The 23,486-nt window shown below is 33.9% G+C and overlaps 2 protein-coding genes across 6 annotated transcripts; both read right to left on the bottom strand.

Annotated features, from left to right (window-relative positions):
* Positions 1-12,031: 12,031 nt before the first annotated feature.
* On the bottom strand, positions 12,032-14,503 carry LOC140879197 (heavy metal-associated isoprenylated plant protein 32-like). The gene is made up of 3 exons (XM_073282871.1): positions 13,879-14,503; positions 13,536-13,611; positions 12,032-13,432 (listed from the first exon to the last, which is right to left on the bottom strand). The coding sequence occupies exons 1-3, from the start codon at positions 13,906-13,908 to the stop codon at positions 12,084-12,086; spliced, it is 1,455 nt and encodes a 484-aa protein (XP_073138972.1). The 5' UTR covers positions 13,909-14,503; the 3' UTR covers positions 12,032-12,083.
* A 1,800-nt stretch (positions 14,504-16,303) lies between these two features.
* On the bottom strand, positions 16,304-22,194 carry LOC140882452 (uncharacterized). Of its 5 annotated transcripts, none has more exons than XM_073288481.1 (5): positions 22,068-22,194; positions 19,276-21,357; positions 17,954-18,538; positions 17,667-17,796; positions 16,304-16,679 (listed from the first exon to the last, which is right to left on the bottom strand). In XM_073288481.1, the coding sequence occupies exon 2, from the start codon at positions 21,210-21,212 to the stop codon at positions 19,554-19,556; it is 1,659 nt and encodes a 552-aa protein (XP_073144582.1). In that variant the 5' UTR covers positions 21,213-21,357; positions 22,068-22,194; the 3' UTR covers positions 16,304-16,679; positions 17,667-17,796; positions 17,954-18,538; positions 19,276-19,553. The 5 variants fall into 5 exon arrangements, with proteins under 5 accessions (XP_073144582.1, XP_073144591.1, XP_073144600.1 ...); XM_073288490.1 differs by lacking the exon at positions 16,304-16,679 and having other exon boundaries at positions 17,097-17,796; positions 17,954-18,011; positions 18,176-18,538; XM_073288499.1 differs by lacking the exon at positions 16,304-16,679 and having other exon boundaries at positions 17,097-17,796; positions 17,954-18,011; positions 18,320-18,538.
* Between the last annotated feature and the right edge of the window lie 1,292 nt (positions 22,195-23,486).

Here is a 23,486-nt window from a genome sequence, read left to right as displayed (position 1 = left end):
ACTAATTAGTTATAATTGTAATTAATGATTAAAAAATAGATTAACTCGGGAAACTTGTTTTTGTTTTAAAAAATTTTCTTATTAATTATATGTTTTGAAAAAGTAAATTTATATTTTAGAAAATTACATATTGATTTACCTAGAACAATCAATGGTTAACTTTCCGACTCTCATGTAATTCTTCATTTTTTTAAAAAAAGAAACAACAATAAGGAAATCCTAACCAAAATTACGGAAGATTACATTTTTCGGTCCTGTAATTTAACTTGCACATTATTATTATTATTATTATTATTATTATTATTATTATTATTATTATTATTATTATTATTATTATTATTATTATTATTATTATTATTATTATTCCTAGTCTTGTTATCGGTGACATGCGCGATGTCTAAAATAGAAATTTGATAAACAAAAGACGAAAGATGTAAAATAGGCTAAAAATTAGAGGGGACAGTTTTGCTTCTTCTTTCAGCAACAGCTAACGTACAACACATTAAAAGCGATGCGCTTGAGAAGCTGCAGAAATCTGAGTTACATTTTACTTTTGGATACAAAGAAAAGTGTAAACTAGTAAGAGCCCTACACGTTATCACCCTGCCTCCTCACTTTTAAATATTTATTTATGTATATCTCTTTTTCCCCCCTTTATTAATATTATAGAATAAAATTTAGTTCATGTAAAATGGGTTTACAAAGTACTTGTTTATTGTTTGTTTGGAGCAAAAAAAATAAAAATAAAAATAAAATTCTTTTACACATGTTTTGAATTATTGGACGAGCTTTGACATTTACTGTATGTTCTAATAGAGGAAATTAAATCCATATATGATATATGTGATATTCTATTCAAACAATATCCGATCACAACCTCGAATCTAAATTGGCAAATATATATATATATATATATATATAATGGAAAAAGTTTTAAGATACATGTCGGCGTTAAGTCAAGTGATATATTCTTTTCCCCCGATCATACATTTATTTATCTTAAATCCAACTTATCCAACGAATGGTAAGATCTCAGAATATGCCATCAAATTGTAAATTACTATAATAATAGTTTTACAATTTTTAATTAAAATATTGTAGTTTTGGACTTGATTTAATTCTTATAATCAAGTTATATTAAAACTCTAATGAGATTGTTTCACGTATTAATTTTATAATATAAATATATATATATGATTTTTTTGATTTATTAAAAATATTATTTTTTTAATGTAAACATCAATCAATCAAATTCATCAGTTTCATGGATAAAAATACAGCTAAGGGTGTTCAAACTTCGGAAAAACCGAAAAAATCATAAATTCAAATCGAAAAAATCAAATACCGAATTGAATCGAAAACCGAAATTTGAAATTAAAATATAAATGTTAAACCAAAATTTATTTAATTCGGTTTCGGATTATATATCTCAAAACCGAATCGAACCGATCGAAATAACTGAAATTTTATTAAATTAATAATTGTATTTATATTATATATTTTATGAAATGATATCTATTTAATAAAGAATCATTTTTAATAATTTTTTAGTTTATTATTATTATTTATTTAAGTCATATAGATTTTAATTTAAAATTTTTACAAAGAAATCATTTAGAAAATAAAATATTATATTTTAAAATATATTTAGAATATTAATTAAAATAATTATATCAAAATCAAAATAACTTATCGAAATTAACGAATCAATTTAGTATAAAATTGAACCCAAAAAAAACGATTAGCATATCGAATTTTAAAATATGATTAACATATCAAATTATATATTTTAAAACTAAAAATAAAAAAAATCAAAATAAAAAATCGAAAAACAAAACGAATCGAACCGAATCGATGTTCGAATCGATTCGACCCATAAACAACCTGTATATACGGCTATCGATTTTGAGTGTTCGTAGATTCCATTCCATTCAATAAATTGACAAGACTAAACTGCACCACAAGAACGTCGCGTCAACTGTCAACGCCGTAGATTTTTACAAAGTTTATTAATTATTACGAAGCTCTATCTCTCATTTAAAAAGTTGTTATCCTGTCTGTGTCACTTGTTTCTTTCACCCCCAGTACTTAACCTAACATTAAGTACATTGTATTAAAACTTATACTACATTGATTAAATTAAGGGATAATTATTTTAAAATCCCTAAGTCTAAACATAAATTTCTCCTAACTCCCTACATTTAAATTTTTTAGTGTGCACTCCTTAGTGGTCCTCAATTTTGATTAAACAAGTATTCAACTAATTTTTTGTACTTTGGCGTTGTTTTACCTATTGAACCAGTTCATGTCGTGAAGAACTATTGGTTGCGCAAGGTTTCCAGCCTATATACTTTAGATTAGGGTTCAACATGCTTCCGTAAAGTGAATCAAATTTAAATACCTCTTTGACCATAATGTCGTCGGGTCATACCTGCCGAGTTTTATGAAGTGCTCCTCACACTCCAACCATGCAGTCGCAACAGATGGTTTCTGCACAAGCTCCTTCAACGACACCCAGCACAGCCTTAATTCGTTTTCTACCTTAAGGCGTATGGTATATAAATTTAATTATAAAATATGAACATGAAAGAACAAGAGACTTTAAAAAAATTATTCAGACATAATATTATTACATAAATCAACTCATTTGAAGAGGAGAAGACAACTTGTTTAGCTACTCATAGTAGCCTCGTTCTTGAAATACATAAACGAAAACTTATTACAATAGAAAGAGAAATATTACAACAATTTTATTCGTAAGAAAACTGAAGGGAATGATCGATGTCTTCAGCTTCCTCAAATGCCTGTATTTATAGCTGTAGTTCCACTCGTTTCACCGAGAAACTTCAGGGAATCTTACAGCTGTCTTGTATTTCTTTATGCCATTATTGATGGCATCTTTTACTAGTGGAGGAATCACATGCCTGCCACTTTCTTTTGGCTTTATTCTCCTCATATGCCTGCTTTATTGTTGTCGGGGCATCTTTTGCTTTTGAAGTAGACCCCTGTAAAAACGCATCTTTGGTGGTCCTTGTCCACTTTTGCTTGTCTCGGAAAAATCCTTTCGATCCGTTCGGGGTCTAAAGGTTTTTCCAAATTCTGGCTCCTTCTGATTTGGGCATTCTGGGCAGATATTCTCTGACCATCGTCCAATATGAGCCATGTTACAAAATTTTCGGCGAGTTTCTTTACTCTTCGGCAGCTTGTTGTTCCACAAAAGATTTCCTTCTTTTCGAAGATTTCTTTCGCAAATGCTGTAGTTTTTCCTGTCATTGTGTTCAACAGGAACGATCCGTTCACAGAATTCTGATAAAATTTGAATGGAAACTTGACTTTGTCCATCTCAGTAAGACAGACCCAAATACCACATGCCCTTCTGGTTGAGATCTCATTTTCCCCGAAAGTGGACACCAAGGGTACTTCTTCAGTTTTAGGATCCTTGATAAATTTATGACTGTTTATATCAGGTCTCCTCAGCTTGATAAAATGAAAGGGTTCGTGTGATCTTTTCACTGTTGGTTCTGGAGTTGCACTGAAAAAATATAACTCAAGCACACCTCCTCTGGACAAATGATCATTATTTGCCCATGTTTCTTGGACTGCTTCCTGAATCCATTTTGGTAACTGTGATATCTCCAGAAAGCTTGGTGACGTTGTATAAACTGAGGCCAAAGCCCCAAATTCATACCAGAGTTTTACATCTTTAGGATTGACATTGTTTTTTAGCCAAACCCTTGGATATATTCCTGCAACATCAACCCTGCAAGTGTTCGGGTTGATTTCATTCCTTGTATTCAATTTCTCCCACTTCTGTAGATAAACCTGGAATGGAGAAATAATAGATGGATTAGTATCAATCTTAGATTTGCCCTTGTCAGTGTTGGGCCTAAGATTGATCTCTTCCTCTTTTACCCCAGAGGCGGAGGGTTGACTTGATGAGTTATCCTCATCAATTGTTGCTTCATCCATATCATCAAAGGCTGATGATAGATTAGCTCTTGTTTCTTGAGTTTTAGATTTCTCAACATCTTGTTTCACAACCGGTGGTTGTGTATCTTGTTCTTGTAAAACCAATGGTTTTAGTATATCTTGTTTATGAGAAACCAATGGTTTCTCTATAGCCTTCACAATTGGCCCTTGAATAGCAGCCCATAGTTGTGTTTGAGCTTGCATATATCCTGTAATTCGATTAGATACTTTGATCCGATCAGCTTGTTGTAACCTGCCGGCCATTTCAACATTAATGGCTAACTGGTTGAACTCGTTTTGAAGCAACCCAAGGTGTTCCCTGAGATGCCTCTGCATTTTCAGGATGGAATCCACGTCACTGCCTTCCATCTCTTGTTAAAAAATCTTCAAGAATATTTTCATGAGATTTAATAATAACAATATCAAAAATATAATTTTGACATAATGCTTGCCATCTTAATAACCTAGCTTTCTCAGGTTTAGATTCAATCTTATTCTTTAGGAAAGCTTTTACCTGGGTGTTATCAACCTTCAGAGTGAATTTTTTAGCAAGTAAAAATAATGGCCATTTTTCAAAAGTCCTTTTAACCGCATAAAATTCCTTCTCGTTGATATGTCATCTAATGGCCTCAGATTCTGAAAAAAGACCGCTACAGTATCTGCATGGTATTTCCCCATCTGGAGTGATTTTGGTAAGGACTGCCGCCCACCAATCGTCGCTGGCATCCGTAAATAATACCAGATCATCTTCATCTACGGGTATAGCCATTTTTGGGAGATTCTTACATATCTCTTTTAATTGATTTACCCCTTTAGTATGGTCATCGGTCCATATAAACCTAGCATCCTTTTTTAACAAAGGACTGAACACCTTTCTGTACATTGCTAGATTGTTAATGAACATCCCTGCAAAATTAACTACTCCAAGAAAACTCTGGAGTTGTTTTACATCTTTGAGTTTATCTGGAAAATTCTTTACCTTTTCCACAATATGGGGTTGTAGAATTATTCCAGTTTTATCAATCTCAATACCGACGAATTCAATTTTCCTTGTTGCTATGACTGCTTTCATTTCAGATAACACCAGTCCTTCTTGTTTACAAATTTTAGAGAAAATCTCTAAGTGTTTAACGTGTTCGTCTATATTTTTTGATGCTATAAGAATATCATCAATATAAACAAACATAAAGTTGAAATAATCTTTAAAAAGGTTATCCATCTTTCTTTGAAATATCTGGGGTGCATTAGCCAATCCCATAGGCATAACTTCCCAAATATAGTGTCCTTGTGGAGTAGAGAAGGCTATGAATTTCTTACTGCCTTCTTCCATTCTTATCTGGTAGAATCCAGGCTTACAATCAAATTTTGAGAACACTCTAGCATTTCGTACACAGCTAATTAGATGTTCTCTACTAGGTATGAAGTACCCGTCAAACTCCAGGATTTTATTAGTACCTTGGTAGTTAATAACTAACCTGGGTTTCCCTCTTTTTATTTCACCATGATTTCTGACCAGAAAACCTGGGCTACTATATGATGAAACTCCTTCTTTGATTAGACCAAGGTCCAAATGTTCCTTGATAATCATTCTCATATCCCTTTGATCTGTTATGTTCATCGTGATAGGCTTATATCTGACGAATTCATACTCTTTGTCTTCCTTTAGAGTAAGACTGGCTTTGAGTTGATTTTTATCCCACCATGCGAAAGGATGCTCATTATAACTTTCTTTGAGCCTCTTTTTGACATCTTCAAGGGATACCTTATTTTCTAACTCTATATCTCTATGATTTAGAGTTATCTTGAGAAGCTCCATATCCTCTGTTTGGAGTTCTTGTTCTGTTGTTATTTTCAACATGGTTTCTCCAAACCTTCTTGGATCTTTCATTTTTGGGTGAAAAAGTTGTCCCTTATCACCACGCTGGCTGCGAAATATTATCGGCAATTGTCGATAAAAAGCAACTTTGAGTCTTTGAACGATAATTTTATGATCACAAATTATAGTGAACATAAGTCTTCTTGACTCATTGTCTTGTGTGTACTTCTTAAACATTTGTAAGAAGTTATTTTCTAACAGGATATCAGCTCCTGTATCATGGAAATAGATTGGTGGTGTCTTTACCTTGTACCAAGGTGTCTGACCTGCTCCTCCTATAAGGATCTCTGCTTGTTTTATTCCTTTGCAAAGAATTAAAATTCTTCGAGAGAAATCTCGTCCAGCAATTTTTGGCAAATCTTCTTCACATTTTTCAGGGAAGACTCCTCTTTTGCTGTACAAATTCCTGCTCCCGAATCAATATAAGCTGCAAAGTATTCAGCCTTATATTGTTCATACAACATCCCTATCGGAATGTATATGGAGAAAGGACTTGTTGTCATTTTTTAAAGGGATTACTAAATGGCCCTGCCATTTTTAACAGACTGTGTTGTAACTCAGTAATCCGATTAAGACTATTCACCTTTAGTCTTCCTAAGGCTTCAGAAGGTAGAGTATGGTTACTTCTTTCTACCTCTTCAATGCGATCTAGTAAATCATGTTCATGACTTACTAATTTCAACAGCTGCTTCTTCCTCTGTTTGTAAACAGAGTTCTCGAATCTGATTAAGGGATTGTCCCTTATCCAATTCTCTTGGTTTTCCATTTCATAGAATTCTTATTGAATCCTCCAAGTCTTTTTTTTTGCCATGAACTCTATTCCTTTTTCAAGGCATTTCCATGGTTTATGGTCCTCCAGAAACTCTAGGCCAAGAATGAGCTGATCCACTTCTTTTCCTGGAATTCCACATATTTGAACTTCCAATTCTCCAATATTTATCAATCCTTGGTAAGTTCCTTTTTCATGTTGTTCCAAATAGTAAATCGAGTTACAAGGGAACTGGTTCCGATGACTTGTAATATCGAATACTATTTTCACTTCTTTCCATCCTTCTGGAGATCTAAGTTTTCCTATTATAGAAAACTCTTTTTCTTCTGGTGGAATTTCTTGAATAGGAGATTTGTCCCATCTCCTACTTGTCATTCGGTTTTCTTGAAAAGATAATCTTTAAGGTTCTATTTTAAGGTCTCTGTATAGAACCGGTCTGTCTTGAATTTGAATGTCTGTTTCCTGAATTAAAGGAAACTCGATTTTTTCTGGGTATATTGCATGAGCAACTTTCCCAAAGATCTCTGGAATTTCAATGAACTCATTTCTAATAAATAATTCAGAATGATGAGTATTAGAAAGAGCATATGAAATTTGATATGTAATAGAATATGGTCTATTACCTACCTTCATTAGTCTCTTTTCCTTGAAGTTTTGATGCAACGTCAAGGCTCGACTAAAGTCCCTGTCAGCTAAATTGTAGGCTATTCTTGGATAGATAACTCCTACAATTTTTTCTGCACAAAGATTTTCTGATATAGTACCCAGGACAGCATCTTGAATATTCCCCATTCTTTTATCGCATACTACGATATCTATGGGTGAATCTATTCCTTCTTTAAAATTTGCCTTGATCATTATTTGGATTGCTCCAATATGAATCCAAGACATCGTCCTTGCTACCTCACCTTTCAACTTTTGCAATTCCTCTCTTATTTCTTCAAAGGAAATTAACTGCATCTCTATTTGATTACTTGTTAACTCCATGGGGATTGCCATTTCCCTTCTGGATACTTTGTAAATCAAATTATGTCTTCTTTGTCTAAGCCCTAGGTTGCCTAAGACTCTTTCTACTTGTACTGCCGAAAATCCCTGGTACTTTTGTAACGTTGGATTTTCTCTCATAATCCTTTGGACCATATTATGAGATATCGTGGTTTGGCTAAAGAATCTAGCCAAACTTTCATGTGTTTCATGCCGAAACACTTATTCTTTATTTTGATTCTGATTCTGATCCATCCTCAGAATCTTCTTGACTAAACAATATCTCTTCTTCGTAAATGCTTTCATCTGAGGGGATATCCTCAAATTGATATACTTGGACTAGATCTTGAAAGAAGACCGCATCATCCATATCTGGTATTGCTTCAAAGAGTTTAACTCCTTTTTTCTCGTTTTCTGGACAATTTGTAGATATATGTCCTCTTGCTCCACATGTCCAGCAGTTGCAATCCTTGAAACTTTCACTTGCTCTTGTATGAGTTCTTCTGAAAGTTCTTCTTGATGGTGTTCTTCCCCTGCTTTGTGATGAGCTTGTTACTGGGGATGTTCTTGTAGGTCCACTTCTTCTTCCTGACCTATAAGATCTGGCCTTTTGTTTGGACCAAAATGTTCTTGGTTTCCAAGAACTTCTCATTCTTTTATTGTAGGGATTACTTCTGAATTTCTTCCTTTTAAATCCCTGTGATCTGTTTCCAATGATCGTTGGAAGATCATTATCTTTACATCATAAAGGTGTACGTTTATTTATACCCCTTATTTTCTTGTAGTTCTTTTGTAATGCTGCCATATGGCACCATTCTGCCAATTTTCCTTTCAAAAAGGACGCGCGTCTTGCCAAAGTGTCAAGATGACCTGGAACGTATTCTTTAATCAGCATTTCTCTCCAGGAACTTGACATTTTTTGCGAAAAATAGCTGAATAGCTACATTTTCCTCGACTCCTGAATTTCATCTGTATTTAGTGAATAACATAATGTATTCATCAACTAAACAGATATCATGTAACTCGAGGCTATACAGAGCTTGAGTATATCTTTTTTTTTTCTCTGTATTTTGATTGTTGAAATAGTCTACCCCTATGAATTGTGCTTTAAATAGGGTGACCATTCTTTCTCCAATTTCTCTGAGGGATTCTCCTGCTAAGATTGATTCCTTCGTATCTGGCATAGTCATCTCCCAAGCAATCTTGACAGATCTCATTAGACTCATTTCTAGAAGTTTAATGAATCCTTCTTTATTGAGATCTAATGTCCCTGCTGCAATTCTCATAGCTGACGTCCAATCATCTATAAGATCTTCTCTATTTTTGAAGTCCAAAACATCAAGGTTTAACATAAACCCGTAAGGATGTATTGGATCTAAAACAGTTTTTCCGTAAGGAGTTTGATGGAGTGGGATTTTACTCCTTCTTGATCTGGTTCCTGCTGGATGTGAATTTTCTCCAACCTGAAACTCACTATGTGGTTCTTCTGTTTTAACCGCATATCTTGGGGGATTTCCTATGGGTTGTTCACCCTCAGGGGAGTTCATTTTTAGATCTACTACTTTGAGATTCGCAAAAGAATCCGCGAGATCTTGTAGATCCTCGAGATTTAATCTCTCTAAAGTAGTCATCAGATAGTGTTTTTCTCTGATACTGCTTTTATAAGATTAATCATCCTTTCATCATCAGTTAAAGGTTTTTGAACCATTTTGGTTTTACCTTTCTGATGTAACAACGGTTCGGTACCAAACGAGAGTGGTAACCTTCCTTCTGTATTTCCTTTTCTAGAACCTGAAGTTTGTTCTAGATTTGTGATTTTAGTTTGAAGATCCTTTAGGGTTACAAGAATTTTTTCTTGTTTCTTAAGGATTCTTTCAATCTGCCGAGGTATTTCATACAGTTGATTGCTGTAATATTGTACCGTCTTTTGAATTTCTCTAAGATCTCCGGAGAGTTTAGAGGAATCTGGGGTAATTTCTAAAAATTGAGAGTTAGAAATCATCTTTCTGTCGTAAGTAATCTATTGTGAACAGATTAACTTGTTTATAGGATTTCATATAAATAAAATCCTCTTGATTCAAACCTTCGTTTGAAGTCATCTTTTGTAAAAAATCTTCTCCTCAACAAAGAAAAGTATGAGTTAACGAATAATATTAAGTCTGAATATTTAACCTAAAGCTCTGATACCATTTTTTGCACATAATTCTTTGTTCCAAAATAAGCATTAAAACATGAGATATAAGCACAGATATCTTTAGATATAAGTATAAAACCTTCAGATCTAAGCACCAAACAACCCATATTGAGTACAAGAATTAAATATTAAAATAATCAAGTTTTGTGGTCCTTAGAAAGTGCAAAGAAAGAATCTTTAAGGAAGGGAGTTGGGAGAAAGAAAGGTTTGGGTTTAGGGATTTATTCATAATTGACTCTTAAATTAAGTAATTTAACTGTAAAAATGTTTGAATTTGTTTCCATGGTCTCCGGACATTATTTATTTATTGCTCATTCTATATTTAACTAAACGTATTTTTACATAATTTTGTTACCATTGGCATACAGAGACAGAGTCAAGGATTGGTCGGTTGTTGCATCCGTTCCCTCAACTTTCTCTAATTTAACGTATGTTATTTTCTAAATTTGCACTAACAATTTTTTTTTTCCAAACGATCTAATCATACTCTCCCCTCATCCAACAAAAAAACATTTTCGTCTCTTTTAGTCGAATTTCTTGGCTCCGTCCTTATTAATAAAGAGAATACTAAGTGGAAATCTCGAAGTGCATATTAGAAATGGCAATGGGTGTGGATAGATGTCTTGTTTATGCTAACACATGGGCACTGTCCATGTGCTGCATTCAACAGCTCATTTGTTTTTTGCATTTGAGATCTTAAAAAAAAAAAGAAAAAAAAAAGTTCGTTGGATCTCATTTGGATAGTGCCCGAATGAGATAGCATAGACTAAACCGTGGATAGATTTTACGGGCTGAACAACGAGTTTTATAAAACTCAATCTAGATTTGATTTGTATAAATAGTTGTTCAAACATATCCTAAAATAATGTAATACTAGTATACTGATACATGTGTTGCGTGCTTATAAAATATTTTTATATTAATTTGATTTATATTCAAATAGAAATAATCTCATAGTTTTAAAAATTATGTAGGACTAATCTATAATTTGACAAATTTTTTCGAAATTTTAAAAAAAAACAAAACAAAATTGAGGGCAATTTTGATAAAACAAAATATGGTGTTTACGAAGAGAATTTTTATATATAGAAAGAGATATATGATAGATATTGGTATTAGATTAGCTTACTGATAATCTTTGCATTGTATTTTAATGAATATTGTACTTTAATATATATATATATATAGCACAGATAAATCCATCGTGCCCATATTGTTTAACCAAGAAAGGCTTTTTGAAGTGGTTGCCCTCCCCTACCAGTATATATTTTATGAATTTTTAGTTTATTCAAAAATAATAATAATTATTTATATGATCAATAAAAATGAAAAATAGCCATTATTTAAATATAATTGCTTCTAGTTGAATCTGCCCACTTATGCACTTGATTTGACTTTGTACGTTGGGAAATATTCTGTATCAACACATGCATAGATATGGGATAACACCAAACCCAATAATACTCACCACTCACCTGCCTCTTAATATAAATATAAACAAACAAATAAATTCATTTAATGACCATATATTATATATATATATTATAGTATTTATGAATAAATACACAAAATGGGGTCCACAGCTCATTGAAAAATGGGATCCAATGTTTTGTCATCCAATATATGGATGTGTACTCCCATTCGCTCACCCAATAATCTCTTGGAAGGACTCAAGTTTATATAATATAATAAATTAAAACCAAAAATAATATTAAATATATAGAGAAAAATCCATATGAGATCTGTCCCACCAACTTGGACTCTATAATTTGATATTTCAATCAATCCTTGTAGTTGGGGATTAGTTCAATAATGTCAAATGCCACCATTCATGGTTCATTTGGATCCCAACACAAGCATCTTTTGGTGATTGATGGATATACATGGAAAGGGATAATTAGGAAGAGGGATTGAATTTGGTTTTCACAAGCAAGAGAGTAGAAAGAAGAAAATTGAGAACAATTCTAAAATGACACTTTCTTACAATTTTATTTCTGCTTTTTTTTTCAACATATATAAACATCCATCATAATTTCTCAAGAAAAACCAGCACCATCCCCCATATTACATCCATCTCTCACATCTCTTGAAACCTGTTAAAACACATCATATCAATCTCTCAAATGTTCCATATCATTAAAAACACTAATCTAACCTTGAAATTCAAAGGGGGAAAGTAGAAAAGAAAAAAAAAAAAAAAAAAGCTAACCATTACCATTGTATATTATGCCATCAAGACTAGCAAAAGTTAAAATCATTAGTGAGTTCATGTCGAATCCGATCGATCGATCTCACATCACCGTACAACTGGATGTGTTTTCGTCGCTAAACATCGAATACTGATCGACTTGCTCCCCCGGCGGGGGAGGGTAGGGATAAGGAGGGTATGGAGGCATGTAGTTGACGGCGGGGGGAGGCCGGGCATACATCATCGGGTGGAACCTCTCGTTCCCATTGGCACGTTGCTGATTCATCATCATTGTTGCCAGTTGTTGCTGGTAATAGGGGTTGTTTCCCCCCATCTGCTCGGCGGCGGCGGCGGCCCCCGGGAAGTACCCTGCTCCACCACCGTTGGCAGCTGAGGCCGCCGGCAGGCCTTGTACTGCCGAAAGGTTGCCCATTTGGCTCATGGGAAGATTCATTTGTTGACCACCCATTTGCATCGGCATGTTCTTTCCCATTTGACCCATTGGCATCGGCATGTTCTTCCCCATTTGACCCATATTCATCATCATGTTAGGCATCATCCCCCCACCCCCATTCTTGCCTCCATTACCAGCCCCACCTCCTCCTCCTCCACCACCGCCACCGTGGCCATTTTTATTATGTCCGCCGCCGTTTTTGCCGTCTTGCGGCTGCCCGCCGCCGTTCTTACCGCCCTTTCCACCACCACCTTGGTTCTGGTTGCCGCCATTGTTGTTCCCATTACCACCTTTCTTTCCACCGTTGGCACCACCGGGATTCATCTGCACAGGTATATTTCCACCAGCAGCAGCACCTTTTTTCAAATTCCCACCTCCATTATTACCAGCATTTCCAACACCCTTCATCAAGTTATTCATCATGATGTTAGGCATCTGAGCACCACCATGGCCATTGCCCATAACAGGCTTCTTATTATGCATAGGCATATCATCCATTTCATCATCATCATAGTCGTCGTCGTCATCATCGTCATAGTCCTCATCGTCATCATAATCATCATCATCAGTCATATCTTCTTCATCCTCAGGCACACTGAACTTAACAGCCTTCTGGCTCTGATCCTTGTTATTCATGGGCATGGGCATTCTCATATCTTTCATTAGTTTCAGATCTTGAAACGCTTTCAACTGTTGTAATTGTTGAAGCTGCTGCTGAATCTGAGGATTTTGGCCGGCCTGTGGCTGCGGCCCACCTTTCGGAGGCGGGTTGTTTCCACCATTCTTTGGAGCTTGGCCTTTGTTATTCCCACCTTTTCCATGATCCATATGCATATTCTTGAACTGATTATTCATCAGCTGGTTATTTGCCTTGCTTGCGCCCCAAATCTCAGCATGTTTTCCATTCTTTGTAAGTTTCTTCACAAGTGTGGCTGCGTCAATATTGCCTGAAACAGTCACCTTCCCCTGCTCTGAATCTATCTTTATCGTGTAAACCCCTGTCCAATTAAACTTAAAAATCAAGCCAAACCTTGAAAAAACTCAACCAGTTTCACTGATTTAGATCAAATACGTTTTGAGGACAAAGAAATATAATCATACCATCAATCTTCTGCAAGATTTTCTTCACTTTTTGCTTACAGCCATCACAGTGTATATTGACTTTAAGAACACAAGTCTGCATGTACAAGCAAAGCCAGAGAACACAAACAGCTTAAAGTTCACATCTTTATCACTCTCAGAAAAGCACAAATCACAAACAAGGGAGTAAAAGCAAAAGAAAACAAATTGGGGAGGGAAATGAAACAATCTACTTTACACAATTGATAGAAAACTTCAAATTACATTACAACAAGAAAAAGAGAGAACAGAGCCCATAAATCCAAAACGTGCAAACTATCACGAATCCAAACTTCACGGGAAAATGGGGAAGAGAGGAAGTTACCTGGATCTTCACGAACTCTTCCTTGCTCATTTTCACGCACTCAAAAACACAAGAAACAAAGCTTAAAACAAAGAAATTTCTTGAAACCAAAATGGGTATCAGAGTTGACAGATCCAAGCAAGCAAACAAAGTTTAATCAAGCTCTGTGTTTCAGAGAGAGAGAAAGAAATTGAGGAGCGGATATGGACACCATTAAAACTCTACTGTCAAGCTCTGTGTTTCAGAGTTGGGGAAGACAAGAAACGTGCGTGAGAGAGAAACCATGCTATCACTGAAAATACTCACTCTCACATCTTTGGTTTTGGGGCTTTATTTATGCCTACATTTCTTTAAATTTTACTTTTTTATATTACTAAAACTAAAATAAAATTAGTTTTCCTCAAGTACAAATATAAAGATAATTACTACACCATAATTCCAGCATTGTATTGTATAGATTTTTAAGAGACTCTTCTCAAATGGGCTTTCCAGGCTTGTCGGCTTGGCTTTTTGGAGTTTTGAGTTTTCTTGGCTTGGCTTCGGACTAATATTAACCATGGTTAGGTGATACAAAAATAAGATATGTTTAGTAGAGAGTTTATCTATTGTATATCAAAAAATAACATATCTTGTTTATCGTTTTATTTTTAAAAATATTGATGAAATATGTATGCTTATAATCATTATTATCATACGTAGAGTGCATATAATGAGATTTTTAAAAATGCATTTAAAATTATAAAATTATCTTAAATGTAATTTGAAAAAAAAAATTAAATTACATTTAGGATAAATTTGTAATTTAAATTGTATTTTATAATCCAATATGTAATCTCATTTGTACATGTAGCATGATATATTCTTCATTATTATTGCTTAATCTCAAGGTTTATACCATCTCATGGTTGTACATGTAGCTTGATATATCCTTCATTATTATTGCAAATTACATTTATGATAATTTTGTAATTTAATATATCATTGACATGACACCATGTTTTATATAATCTCAAGGTTTTGTGTGAGTATACATACTATGTCATATATTCTTGATCTTGAGAATTAAAATAGACAGATGTGAAAAAAAAAAAATTGAATTTTTGTAAAAATAACGGTAATGTTACTATAAAAAAAATATCCATGTGAAAACATGATAAAGTACGTCTTACAAGTTACATGTATGATTTGAAAATTTTATGGATATTTTTTTCTTTAAAATATTTAATAATGAGGATTAAATATTAAGCATGCATGCTTCAATGCTCGTGACAAAAGTCACCATCTTGCTGTCGATACTTTCATTTGAACTTTGTGAATTGCTTTTTTTGAAAAAACAAAAAAAATAAATAGATGAAAAAAATAAATAATAATGTTGGATAATTTTATAAAACGATTTTGTCAAGCATGGGACATTTTTGAGGAAATTCGTCGGTTTCCTTTCTTATCCTTAATCAAAGAAAAATACAATGATTAATTGGAAACAAAGGAAAATGGTAGATAGTGTTCAAATTCAAGAAATATTATACTGACCTTGAATTAGTATATATTAATCAACTAATTAAGGAAAGAAACTTACATTGAAAAACATTTTTTTTAAAATCAAATTTCGTACACCCAACTCTCACTATTTCATTAATGGTCAATTCAACCTCTCGCACTATTTAAGTATTTAACACTATTGAATTTAAACTGCCATTAATGAAAAACATGAAATTCACAATCTTGACATTGATTGAAAATTTAGATTTTAGCCAATGTCTTAGAGTCGAGCTGATATCAAATTCTCTAGATGAGATTCGAAATCCAATTATAATAAATCTCTTTTTCAATTAAAAAAAAATATTTTATAAATATTTGCAGAGAAGCTCAAGCAACATATATACATATCTCGTTACTCTTTAGTCTTTACAATACGCAAAAAAAATTATGCTCGAAGCCTTCTATCTTAAAAATTAGAGGTGCTCAAGCTCAACTTCGGCTTGTTCAATTTTAAATGAAAATACAAATCAAACCATATTTGACCTGGTTTACAATTTCTTTTTTTTTTTTTTTAAAAAAAAAACCAAATCAAGAAATTTTGTTTTGGCTTAGTTTGATCTGATTTGGTAGATTAATTTTAATTTTTAAGTTTCATGGTGAATTAGTGCATACAATATTGTAATTTGGAAAAAGTAGCAATTGACACTGATAAAAAAGTTACATTTATTTTACTGTGATCGAGAATGATTATAAGTAAAATATAATAAAATAAAATACTTACGTAGGTTACAGAATTTCACTATTTTATATATATTTAAAAAAACTTAAAATTTGGCCGTTGTGGTTATCTTAATTTGGTCGAAAGTTTGTAACAAATTTATCTTTAATGTGATTATAATATACATATGTTTTGCAAACTCTAAAAATAATTGATTATGAAATTTTCTTTCACAAATTTCTTTAAGGAAAAAATCCATTTTCAGAGGTGTTACTATTTGGTTCCGTTTTGAGTTAGTTTCGGAACACCCTTATTAGAATGTTGAATAATTTGAGAGGTCAAAATCAACAACCAACAAAGTGAGGGCAAAATGCGAAATCGACGAGGATCAGTAAGGGGCGAAACGCGAAATCGACAAGGATCGGAAGGGGCGAAAGGCGATTAACACGAGTTATTTTCTATATTTCTATAAGTTGGCATCCTTCCTTTATAAGCTAATAAGTGTTGTCGTTCTTAAAAGCCTAAATCATGATGAAACCCTTGTGCCTTTGTCCATCCACTTTCTCAACATTAGTTTGAATACTTGTGTACTCTTTTGGACTTCGAGGGACCCCTTCCCCTTTTGCTATAAAGGAAATGTGAAATAAATTCAAAACTACTTGTCATTTCACCTAAAATAATTCTTCGTCGCTAATCATTCATGTAATACATTTCTGATGACACGATCTCGCTAATCTTTCATGTAATAGATTTTTGATGAGAAGAGTTAAAAATTTTTTTAAAAATTGACATATGAAACGACCCCACAAAAATTTTGTGATACAATAATATCCCACGGAATTGGTTTATATAAATAATTTGAAAAACACTTGTAAGATTTTGTATATAAATTACTCTTGACATTAATATAATTTCATCTTTGCTTACTGTTTACTCAACACATGATTGCATTCCCATGCTTTTTTTTTTATTCATTTCTTCATGGAAAAGAAGAATGAATTATTAAATTATTAATCATCGGCATAAAGTGGTAGATTCAGAATTTTAATAAGAAATGCCTGGGTCCAAGGAATAAAAATATATATATATAGACAAACAAGATATGAAGTCTATGTCAAAAAAAATGATGGTATAGCTATAAACTAAAAACGGCAAAAGAGACTTAAACATTTGAATATGCATGTTTGTTCCATATCAGGGTAAACTTTTTTTTCCCCCACCAAAAAATACAGATAATATTTATATATTTTGATAAATTCAAGTTTACTCCTCAGTCCCTGTCACCCCATCGTAAGAACGATCCCTAACACGTCCGTGGAATGAAAGGTTTATTAAAAAAAATTCAAGAAAAAATTCAAAATTTATTGATACTTTTTTTAGAATTCATGATTTAATAATAATAATAATAATAATACCCCAGAAAGCTCAAGAATTCAACTTAGAAGCAGGTGCAAGAGAATAATTGATGGTCCCCTGTAAATGTTAACTGCAGAGAATTTTGTATCATACTGCTAACTTCTATGCTAAATATTCTTTTGCAGCAATCCCTTTTTGGTTGTTAGTTTGCAGAACCGAATAATAGAAAATAGTATAAGTAAGCCAAAACTCTTACCTTTTGACAAGCACAAAATGTAGGATTCTAAACAAGTTGAAAGATCCTGGTGAGATTATTTCGCGCGTGTCTCGCCCCAACACGACCGGCTATATCATAGAGAAACGACGACAGACGCAGTTCGTGAAACCTGGAACGAAAGGCCAAGTCGTTTCACTTCCTTCCATTTTTCGAAGTCACTTTTGAAAAAAAGAAAAGTGAAGTTTGCACATGCTTCAACGTTTTTACTCATCTAAACTTAAGATAAGAGGCAAACTCAAGAACCCAAGAATTGAAGTGATTCTCACATCTACAAGATCGCCGTGCAGTCCTTTTAGGCCCATCCAAGCCAAACATTTAATCCTCCTGCAAAGACAACTACTTAACATACTCTTCGATCTGCGATCATATGATTCATCCATATTTAAAAATAAATAAATACATGATAACTCCTTTTCTGTATAAAAAAATTGGTACATTTTTTTGAATACTAAACATGGAAAATTAAATAAAAATATATTTTACCATACTTGTGATCAAAAGAAACAGAACCAAAAACTTCTTCATGCTTGAGTTTTGTATGTTTCCCTCAGTATACATATAATACAAAACAGAGGAGGTGGGAACGCAATGGAATATATAGAACTGAAATGAGATTTTTGTGAGATGCATACCTCTTCTTCAAGATTATCCCAGTCCCACATACCTTACATGTATCATGAGTAAAACTTAATCTGATTGCCATCCATACAGACCTTTGGGATAAGGGAAATCTCTGGCCACAGAAAATGATTGGATCTGCCTCTCGGTTGTTGAGCGAAACTCTCCTTTAAAACTAAAAGTGGAGTGCGCAGACGAACTCTCTAATTCTTGTTGGTATTTCATTCAAAATCCTGCAAAAGCAACAGTTTTTCAATTCGAAGGTAGCATAATATAGAAACCTCGAAAGGAAAAGTTCCAAATGGAGGAAAAAAAAGCAACATTTTTTTCGTGCAGAACACACAACAGACGCGGTCTGAAGCTACTCCACATATTGCCTAATTTGTTATGCAATCATACATGAAATGGTCAAACTCTGCTGCTATCACCTCATGTTCATCATCCATGATGAGCAATAAAAGGAAAAAAGTTCAATTCCATGAAAGGTTTGGGATTACACGAACCGAAATTTCTATACCATGTTCACAACACTTAACTTCCTTCGCAAAGAAGTGTCCCATTAATTTATGCCTCGTTCAGATATCTCATAGCACCAAAAGATAATCTATCACCTGTTTTTCAAGGAAATTTTCTATCGGAAGAACTAGTTTTGACTCCGTTAGTATTTGAATTCCAAATATGTGTAGTTCAGTTTGCCACATGCCCCATAACAAAGACTTAATTGCAACTTAATATTCCTTTCTTGGATGCAATTATTACTAGTGAATTAAATAATTTAGTAGCTCCAAATTATGACAGATCACCTCTCAATCAAGTGCCTTCGGATTTCTAAAACGGACTGTATTGATATCATGGTGTACTTCATATGCCTCTGTGAAAATGAAATGTTAAGGTTCTTCTAAATTAATTTTGAGAGTTACAGGTAATCTTCATAAAAAATTTACTGCAACTTGAGGATAGAACATCATACCGTGCATAAAGAACTGTGAACAGCTTCAAGGCAGAATCCAAATTTAGGTTCACATCAGCGCAAAAATTAAAATTAGAAGGCGGTTTACACAGCTCAGTTACGAGGTGTGCAAGTGTCAACTAGATGGTTCTTTGTGCTTAACTTCATTTTCATTACAACCACAAACATGAAATGAAAACTCTGCTGTCCAGATGAACTTTCCGGCTTTGACTGTACAGCTCATAAAATTGCTTCCTTCAAGCCTTTAACCACGACGGCATTTTTGCATAAGCGGCGGATCAACAAGATTCTATATATCGGGAATCATCAGTCTTTGGCCATGTTCCAACCATCTCACAGTTAAGTTGATGAGCCCTAGTTTTGTCACCCTTCCTTAAGTGACTACAAATCACTTCCTTGTAAACATTTGGACTTGGAAGCAGTGACCTGGATTTCATCATTTCCAGATACTTGTCCGCTTCTATTAATCTGTCACACTTGCAGAGACCAACAATCAAAGAAGTAAAAGCCAACATATTAGGAGATAATGATCTGAACTCCATTTCAAATAAAATCGTTGTAGCCCTCTCAATATTACCATCTTTACAATAACCATAAATCAGATGAGAAAATGCATTTTCATCACAAGTAAGCCCTTTATCCAACAAAATGGTCAGCATCTCATCAGCCTGCTCAGTCTTCCCATTCTCACAAAGCTTCCCAATCATCTCACTAACAACCGAACAACTAGGAACAAGCCCTATCCTAACCATCTTCTTACAAAATACTAAGCTATCATCCAATCGTCCATTTATAGAGCAACCTTTAATCATCAGACTAAAGGTCTCTGCTGGTGGCTTAAATCCCAAAGTTTCCATCTTTTCTAACAGTGCAATTGCATCGTCCATCCTTCCCTTCTCACAATATGCCCCTATGAACAAACTGCAGACAAAAGCATTCTCATGAAAACCTCTCTTAAGCATTTCCTCATATATCTCCATAGCTGTACTCAGATTTCCCATCTTGACTTTAGCAAACAGAACCAATGAATATGAAACGGTGTCAACAATTACGTCTTTCTGCAACATTTGCTTCAATACCAGCAATCCATCTTCTATCCAATCTTCCTCTATCATTTCGTAGACCAAACAAGTATTCACAATCAGTGCAGAAACTGAACACCTCTTCCCACACATCCTATCTATAATATCGAGAATTTTTTCCAATTTTCCTTCTTTACATAGAGCTTTAACCATGATTTGTGTTGTCACTTCATCTGGGAAAACTCTTGTTTCAATCATGTGGCGATATACACCCCAAAGCAAATCAGTTTTACCAGATTTTTGCATCACATGAAGCAGGATATTAAAAGTCGTCAAGTTCAGACGAAAACCGCGATCAAACAACAATTTGCAACAATGAAGAATAACATCAACCATTCTCAACTTTGCACAAGTTCGAATGAACAAGTCAAACACAAAAGCAATTGAGTCAACAGCCTCAAATGTACTTAGCAAAGAATCAAGAACAGTGAGTACTTGAGCTTTATCATGAGCGGAAGGTTTCGATAAAACTGTTTCAAGTAATGCCTTGGCATCCTTGATGAGCCTGCCTTTGACCAAAATATGGATTGTCATGCAAAAAGTGGAAGTCTCATGCTGGACATGCATCTCTTTCGCTGACCAATGAAATAAATTCAGGGCTTTTCTTGAATTTTTCGGTTCTTTCAGCTGTAACAGTATAGTTTGAACTAAGGGGTTGGTGAATCCAACTGACTTGAATCTTTGTGTAAGTGTCTTCCAGTTCAGTCCTTCATGTAAAGAATCTAGTATTGACGTACTGACATTGTCATCATGCGAGATGATGTGTTTCAGTTGCACTGAGGTGTGAAATAAGGTGGGGAAATGCATGCGAAATATTTTCTTGGAGTCTGAGAAGGTGCGTAACAAATTAACCATTTCTAGCGCATTTTCCTTGAGCACTTGACATCCAAATTGTTGAATAGGAAAGTGATTAGTCGTCTCAGTCAAAGATTATTTATTTGAAACCAGTAGCCATGAAACACACCTTCTATACTTGTAAGTTGTAACGAAGAATCACAATCTGAAAAGAAATTAGGCATATATGTTAATTCTATTTTGGCAAGAATTCCACAAATTGCTAAAAGGTGTCATTAATAGACCAAGATCTCAAAAAAGTTAGCAAGTTTATCTTCTGGATAGATTATGCCATCGATCTATTAAACAAGAACTCCTATTCCTGTGAATAAATAACTAAATCACATTAAGAGTCGTCAAATTTCATCTTAGCATCATGTTTCTCATTTATAAAAATGGAGAATTTGGGCCGTCATACCCAACTCCATCCTACTCATATGCATTACCTACAAAACGTCTCAAGGAATAAAGAAACAGAAAGAATATGAAATTCTAACAGACAAAAGAATAGAAAGTAGAAACGTATTAATTTCAACAGTTGCGTGACAAAACACTCCCACTGGCACTTTTGAAATCAAACTTCACAGGATACAACCTCGGAAAGTCCAAAGGTTGAACCTTGGAAATCCGTAATCAGCACTCGTTCACCGATAGATATGCAGAGGAAAAAGTGATTACAGTGAACAGATTCTTGCAAAACTCATCACGTGAACGACTTAAACACAGAGATCAAGCTATAACTCAAAAGAAACGAACATCGAGATCACAAAGATTCCACCTTTTTTAACAAATAAATAATTTGAAATCATCCCACGAGTGAAGGATTAGCGTTCGTAGAGCAACGCAAGATTTTACGGAAGAACAGCCAGAAATTACCTCATCAAGACAAGAATCTCCGTCGCTAAGTGGAGAACTGTAGAAATGTCGCCGGAGGTCGAGAGTTGAAGTTGGAACGGCATCGGTTTGGGCCAAGTCTTATCTTTGTGGTTAATGGGCTTGGGCTAGTTCATTGGGTCACTGGTTTAAATTTGAGATTCGCTATAGCTGATTGTTTGATCCTACACAACAAAAAATATGGGGCAACAAATTTCACGATGAGATCTGTTTTCTGTTGGGTTGGACTTATAATAAATTGATATATTGTGTTAAAAGCCCAATAATAAATAAATCTCGGTTTCTCAAAAAAAAAAAATATCGGTTTAACCAATATTTTTCTCTAAAAAAAACCTGAAATCGTACCGACTAAACTGATTTGACCAAATTTTTTTAAAAAAATAACCAACCAACCGAATCGAATTTCATTTTTTTTATATTTTGCTCACCCTACCGTAGGCCAAAATCCTCAAAACTCTCCAAAATTATGTAATTGACAAATACTCACACATATTCAAGGTGTGTTAACACCCCTCATCGAAGTGTTTTTATTGGACATCCTCAGCGCCACTCGTTTTATTTTGCGATGCAGGAATCAACTTACGACGTCTGTTCTTTCGATTATTAGCCGGTCACTAGAATCTCGATGGACTACCTGAATTTTCTCTAATGTAGCTGATGTCATGCAAGTAGCTAGAAGTTTGGATTAAAAGGTTGCAAATATATGGTGTGATCGATGTACATAAAATATAGTAATTTAAAAGGGTTTTTGTGGTGGCCTAGTGCCTTAAAGATAGTTGGGTGTTGGCGTTACACTTTTGCACTAATTAATTGCAATTATGTGACCGAGTTTGAAATTCATGCAACCTAATAATTACAACGTAAGTTACATCAATATTTCTAAATCATGCATGTCTTGTTTTAGGTTACATTCTTTCTCGAGAAGATATATATTATATTCATCACGATGAGATATGATATATTATTTTATCCATCTGATTAATTAACTAGTAAAACATCAACACTAACAAAAAAAATTTGAATTACTGTATTGCAATACTACAAGAAAATAAGGCTTTAAAGACGAAAAAATCCGTCTCTGAAAGCCCATTTTTCGGTCTCAAACAAAAGTTTGAGATTGAAAATTCCGTCCCAGAAATCCATTATTGAAGGTGTTTTGTTTGAGACGGAAAATTCCGTCTCAGAAATCCGTTATTGAAGGTGTCGTCTCTGATTTTGAAACAGAAATATTCTGTTTCTAAATTTAGAGACGGATTATAAAACCCTTTATGAATCTGTTTTTAATTTGGTTGAATGCCATTAGTTTCAAATACAAATTTCGTCTCTAAATTTGTATCAAATCCGTCATTATTCGGTCTCAAATAACATAACAAATATAATTTTATTTCATTTATAGATCCG

The sequence above is a fragment of the Henckelia pumila genome, chromosome 1 (assembly GCF_033568475.1).
Source record: "Henckelia pumila isolate YLH828 chromosome 1, ASM3356847v2, whole genome shotgun sequence".
NCBI classification, from domain to species: domain Eukaryota; kingdom Viridiplantae; phylum Streptophyta; class Magnoliopsida; order Lamiales; family Gesneriaceae; genus Henckelia; species Henckelia pumila.
The sequence above is the reverse complement of the archived record's forward strand: the minus strand, read 5'-3'. Positions and strand labels throughout refer to the sequence as shown.

Coding starts and splice junctions, on each gene's coding strand:
- LOC140882452 (XM_073288481.1), bottom strand. CDS start 21,212: ATGGTTAATTTGTTACGCACCTTCTCAGACTCCAAGAAAATATTTCGC.
- LOC140879197 (XM_073282871.1), bottom strand. CDS start 13,908: ATGAGCAAGGAAGAGTTCGTGAAGATCCAG. Junction 13,612..13,878: donor AAGAGTTCGTGAAGATCCAG/GTAACTTCCTCT, acceptor TTGTACATGCAG/ACTTGTGTTCTTAAAGTCAA. Junction 13,433..13,535: donor AATCTTGCAGAAGATTGATG/GTATGATTATAT, acceptor TTAATTGGACAG/GGGTTTACACGATAAAGATA.